General features: G+C 36.3%; 1 protein-coding gene across 3 annotated transcripts in view; it reads left to right on the top strand.

Annotated features, from left to right (window-relative positions):
• WAC (WW domain containing adaptor with coiled-coil) overlaps window positions 1–6,000 on the top strand; it is a 97,920-nt gene continuing 91,920 nt past the window's right edge. For 2 of the 3 annotated variants that reach the window (XM_019531426.1, XM_019531417.1), the window contains exons 1-2: window positions 1–230; window positions 1,033–1,098. In XM_019531426.1, the coding sequence (XP_019386971.1) occupies window positions 92–230; window positions 1,033–1,098 (205 nt within the window). In that variant the 5' untranslated portion in view covers window positions 1–91. The remainder of the gene's footprint in view (window positions 231–1,032; window positions 1,099–6,000) is intronic. The other variant, XM_019531436.1, reaches the window with a different exon arrangement.

Here is a 6,000-nt window from a genome sequence, read left to right as displayed (position 1 = left end):
ACCCAGTTTTAAAGCGCATTCTCATCTCTTGCAGACTCTTAAATATTCATCAAAGAGTCACCCCAGTGGTGGTGATCACCGTCATGACAAGATGCGAGACACCACAGATCCTTCACCACCAAACAAAATGTTGCGGCGATCTGATAGCCCTGAAAACAAATATGGTGACAACACAGGGCACAGTAAAGCAAAAAGTGTGCATGCTCACAGAGTTAGAGAGAGGGATGGTGGTGAGTTGCTTTTAATTGACTTATTTAAGCAGCATAAATCTGATGTATACTAGGTAACAACAGCTACTACTGGGCAAACAGAACTTCACCTTGAATGACATGTCTAGACATGGTGGTCAACTGATTGATCCCCCAGCGATTAGTTTCACTGAACATAATTGTGAAGTATTTTGTGCCTCCAACAAGTAGTACATTTTGGGAAGGCCACAGGAGAAGAAATATATGCAATTTTAGGTTGGGGATTCAAATTAATTTCTGTGATTCAAATTAATTTCTAAAGTAACTTATAATATTAGCATGTGATAACATTCCATTTTAGGTTTCTTCATCATAGAGATTTGTACTTGTTGCTTCAAAGGTTGAAAACTATGATTGTTCTGTGGCTTGTTAAATAACACTAGTCTGCCTGCTTATTATGATGATTAATTGTTCAGTTAAGCGCTTAACAGGCTGAACAAAATAGATGATTTAAAATGCAGAGAAGCTTCAGAACTTTTAGCTGCTGTAAGGAAGACTAGTGAGTAGGGGATAGTATACAAAGGTATTCCTGATTTGATTCCTGCTTTGGGGGGAACTCATAAAATTTTCCTACTTTAATTCTCTAAATATTTTAATAGACTTCTATTCAATCTCCTGCCTTCCATTTTTGCTACCTCCAGTATCTTGCTTTACTTTTCTAATGAGCAAAATTGTAAACATTTTACTGTTTACTTTTGTGGGGGCAAGGGAGGGAGTTTACCTCAGACACCAGTTAAACTTAAGCCAGTTAGGTTTTCAGTGCTGCTTTTCATTCTTTATTGAGTTACCCTGAAAAGTCTTCAGGAAGAGGAGCCAAAGAGATCTCTAAAACATGTCATCCCTGCTGTAGGTAAAGTTGACAAGTGATGTAAGGATACTTATTTTATTACTTTTGGTTGTGAATGCTTGTTACAATAGCTAGTTAACATTAAGGTGAAATGCCAGGTATCTTTTAAGATATCTTGAAGGGAACTCCTGGTCTCCACTGCAAGCATACTTGTAGTATATGAGTACATGTATGTTCCATATTTATTTTCTTTGCTTGAATCTACAAATGGAACTGTTTATGGTATTGATATGCATGCATAAGAAACTGCTAGTTTGTAAGAAAATTTTTGCAGGATAACTTAAAAATATTGATTCTTTATTGTTTTTCTAAATGTGAGATTACATTTAGATAATTCCAAATTCAGGCGTGTGCCATTCTGTAGGGTGCTATTCAGGAAACTGGGTTTAATTCCTGGTTTTACTTATTTGCTCCCTTAGGTCCTGACCCTGCAAGCTCTTATACTTTGTTTAACTTCTCTACCACATAGTTTCTATTCCAGTGGGACTACCAACGGTTAAGTACCTGTGAAAATGCATGAGAGATGAAGGCCCATGGGGAAGCAACAGTGTTTCTGACTGTTGACACGCTCATACTGTAGAAGGGAAAGTGAAGTTCTTGCTTAGTCCACCTGTACTGAATGGTTAGTGATACAGGCCCCAAGCATACAAATGTGAAGCAGCTGAAAGAGGAGATAAAATGGAAATGCTGGAATCTGAATGGGATAGAAGACTGCTACTCATTTTGTTCCTTATCCCCTAAGCCATTTATGGAGTGGAGGATTTAGTGCAGTATATTTTCAATATATAGCATGGTGTGGCAAATTATTCTAAGTGGTTAGATCAGCAAACATGAGCATTCCAAAATATGGCAATTTTGTAAAATGACACAACAAAAATAAGCAAGGTGATTTATGTTTTTAGTTTTAGAGATTTGATTTAGAGTTTGGTTCAGAAAATTTTTCAGTCAATAAGCATGACTAAAATTGTGTAAACTTGTTATATCATAAGTGTAGTAAACCATAGTGGCGCCGCTCTATGCAGTATAACATCAAAATAAACTTGTGCTTCGTGATCATGTGCAGATTTTAGCTGCATACATTCTTACTTTTTGCCACCATTATAGATTATTGCATCCTCTTAGTCAGTAAATATGTCAATTAATACATATTGGTGTTAATGTCAAGTCACATGAAATGCTGGTATCGGTATGGTTATGCTTGTGATACTTGGTAAATGCAGCAGATTTGAGTCTAACACGAGTCTGGTTGCCTTAAGTTTTTATTTATATGAATATAAATATATATTCAGTGGGACTACTTACAGTAGTAAAGTTAACTACATGTGAAAATATATTAGGAGATAAGTGCCTTGTGGGTGGGAAAGAACACATGTATAGTTCTATGTCATTAATTCTGCTAGTACAAATGTAAAGTTACTTTTGTACTTTCCATATACTTCCTATTCCTGGGTTAAATTTTACCCAGAACACATTTGCTTAAATGCATAGATCCTCTCAAATTAAAAAACATCTTTTGAAGAAGATTATTAAATAAGTGCTTTAAAAAACCCTGAAGGCTATTATATGAGATAATGGGAAAAAGAAATTTATAGTACTAGTTGTTATGTGTTTATGTATTCTTCTTAGTTTGGGCATTGATTGGAACTACTTTGGGGGATAATTACATGCAAATGCATTCTTTGAATTTAAAAAAAATCATGGAAAATATCTCCATTGGTCTTTCTGTGGAAACGTGCAGTCTTTAAATTAATTTAAAGTATATACTGACCTGATCATAAGCGATGTAGGTCCTGATGTTTGGGATTTACTCATTCATTTGGTCTAGTATTTTATGGTAAAGAAATATTCACCAAACTTTATTTAGAACTTGTTCACTCACAGTCTGTTTGTGTTGCTGCAATACTTTTGGTTTACAATCTCGCTATAGTTAAAAAGCATGTAATCTTCAACTGTGGATGTAGGTATACCAGTACAAAGGTGACTTTAATACCAATAAAGTAATAGCCTGTCCTAATTCAATATTTGTCCTGCCATAGCTGCATTCACAGTAGAAGGTTGCAGCACTTTTTTAACTATAGTAGTTAATTGAAATAAGTATAATGATACAAATGGACAGTGTGGATAAGCTATATGTATAAAGCAAGTATATGTTTATATTAGGTTGAACATTCAATTTCTTTGACCACCATGGAATAAACTTTTGACACTTTCTCTTCTAATCTCTGAAATGTCTACACAAAATAGCGGGCTTTAGTCATACAGCATAAAAAGATTTAGGTCATTCCTGTTGGTAGTGGAAGTCATATGGGTGGATGTACAAACAAAAGTTTGAATGTTTGGGGTGTTGCAAAATAAAAACAAGGATTCAGCGTTAAAAGAGAGAAATTACCAGATTTTATTCATAGCTCCATACACAGAAATAATGTCCCTCTCTGAGCCTTGAAGCACTGTTTGTTACCTAAGTCTTTCAAAACCTACCATGCTGTCTTTAAATGTAACTATTATTTGTTAACTAGTATTATGCAGTGAGATGTAGAATATTTATAAAGAGAAGTTAGAGGGATTACAGATCACTGCAAGAAAACTTTGTGAAATAGGGGGTGAACAGTGAGTAGCTGAAGCTAGCGTTGCTAGTGAAGAGAAAAACATGAGAGGCCTGGTAGGTGAGGAAAAGAAACAATTTTGACTTTGAGGAACTCGCTGGAGGATTTCAAAGTAAGGATTTCTGGGAGTGGTTGAGCTGAGGGGCAAAGATGAAGATCCTGGTACTGGTTTTTCTTTTCCACCAGGACTGGAGAAGGTGGTATAGGTTTTAAGAAGCCAAACAGGAGGAAGTAATGAAGCTAAATGAGAATTTTAGCTGTGGAGATGGAATGAAAATATTTGTTTTTAAATAATGGGGAAGGGTGTTGCAAGATTTTAATGCAACCTGTAGGTGAAGGAAGAAATTGTAAGAAATCGCTTCCTTGTTAGTCTGAGTGGCAGAGGTTGGTGGTATTTTCAACAGTAATAAGAAATACAGAAGCAGAATTCTGGAGGGTGGAGAGGAGTTGAGTTTAGGCCATATACTCAAAGCCTAGTTTAAAACACATTAATTGATACAGAATAATTTCCAGCATTTTTGTATGCCAAGTTTTAGGAGGATCTTTAAAAAATCAGTTTTCTGTCATGACCTAAAAAGGTGCATAAAGGGAATAAAAAGAACTATTAGTGTATATAGTGTGACCTTTTCACTAAACCATGTGCTCTGCATACAGTTCATCCTCAACCAATTTAACTGAACTGGAATGAAAATAGTGTAGTGACTTTTGAAGCTAATAATTTGAAGGCAAAGGACACTGCTAATCAAAAGTGAAAAAAAATCAAATCTATCCCAACTAAAACCCTATTAAATAGAGTCCATTGTACGTATGGAAGAATTCTAAGGCCGAACATCTCATGACGCATCAGTGATGGACCGGAATATTTTTTGCCAGGAGTTTCTAGTGGGTATTATGGAGCTGTAGTAAACCGTTGTTATCACACAGTGCTGGTTTTCCTTGTTTCTGTCCATTCCAACAGGAGTCCAGCATCTTCATTGGAAAAGAGGCCCTGGTTGTCTGTTGAAACAGCATGAAATAAAAAGGTATTATACTTGTCTCTTCATGGGACAAGAAGAGGAAATGGACCTTTGGTGAAGTTGGAGTTGGAGTGGTTATCTACTAGCACTGAAAAAGGGACAGAGGAGTGGAGTAAGTGGTAGACAGTAATAGGTGGCTTTGTGAAGTGCAGGGGAGATGAAGCCAAGGTGCAGGTGGAAGAATAGAAACCTGACAGGAAGAAATCAAGTAGAGGGCTGAGAACACAGGCTGTATACATGCATCCTGGTAATTTGGGAAAACTCTCCCTAGCTTGTTCTCCTGGTGGAAAAACTTACCCAGAGACCAAATGTACAGATATTTGCTGTCTTGGGAATGTTTGGAACCTGTTTTATTCCTAGATTTATTTTTCTCCTGGAGTGGTCATTTTACTCTGGGAGAGAAACCCCAAATATCTGTACATTTGTGGTTTCTTCTGGGAGATCAACTACTCTGAGGAGAAATTGAATGCATTTAGAAAGCCACAGAAAACAGTAGACAGTGGTCATATGTTTAAAATATTAAGGGCAATTAATGCTGAAATCCACCCCCGCCCCTTTACCACAACCACCACCACCAGAAGCAGTTTCCTCATGATATTCAGAAATCAGGGATGGAGAACAAGGAGTATAATCACAAATCAGAGTACTGGTGGTCTGTTTAGTCTTTGAAAGTTGTTGTTTTTCTCAGCATCCAAATGGTAAAAAGCAGTAATTTCTGACTCCAGCAGCTCTAAAGATACCTGTTTCCCCAAATATTTTGGAAGATAGTTTCACAGAGTTTTTTCAGTGAATACAGTTGTATACAGGGTGTGAATTTACACAGTCATTTATTCTGGACCAGTAGGTGGAGAAATTTTGTTTCTTTGCTTTTCAGATCTTGAAGGGAAACATTCATTTCCTCATCAGATTTATTTTCCAGTACTAAGGGACACCCTTAGCTTGGCAGACAGGAGGAAGGAGACGTAACAGATTAACGTTACAGTTAATACTGATGATTTTGCATAGAGGAAATTTCTTTTACCTTATTTTGTACTTTTGATGGTGCCTCCTGTTGTCAGTTATACTGGAGATCTCCATTATTATTCATTTTTCCCTTCTCTGGGAGTCTTTAATAGGAGAAAAAACAGAAAAGTATTATAAAATAAAGGATAAAATTCATAACATTGTTATGCTTTTTTATGCTTATTAATTTTCAGGTTAGCTTTTGTCTTTTGAACAGCAGTTACAAAGTTTTGATTTAAAAAAAGCAAGGGCTTGAGTAGGCTGCAGTTCTTTTAGGGCTGTAC

This window comes from Crocodylus porosus, unplaced genomic scaffold (genome assembly GCF_001723895.1).
Source record: "Crocodylus porosus isolate Cpor-Errol unplaced genomic scaffold, CroPor_comp1, whole genome shotgun sequence".
Taxonomy (NCBI): Eukaryota; Metazoa; Chordata; order Crocodylia; family Crocodylidae; genus Crocodylus; species Crocodylus porosus.
The sequence above is the reverse complement of the archived record's forward strand: the minus strand, read 5'-3'. Positions and strand labels throughout refer to the sequence as shown.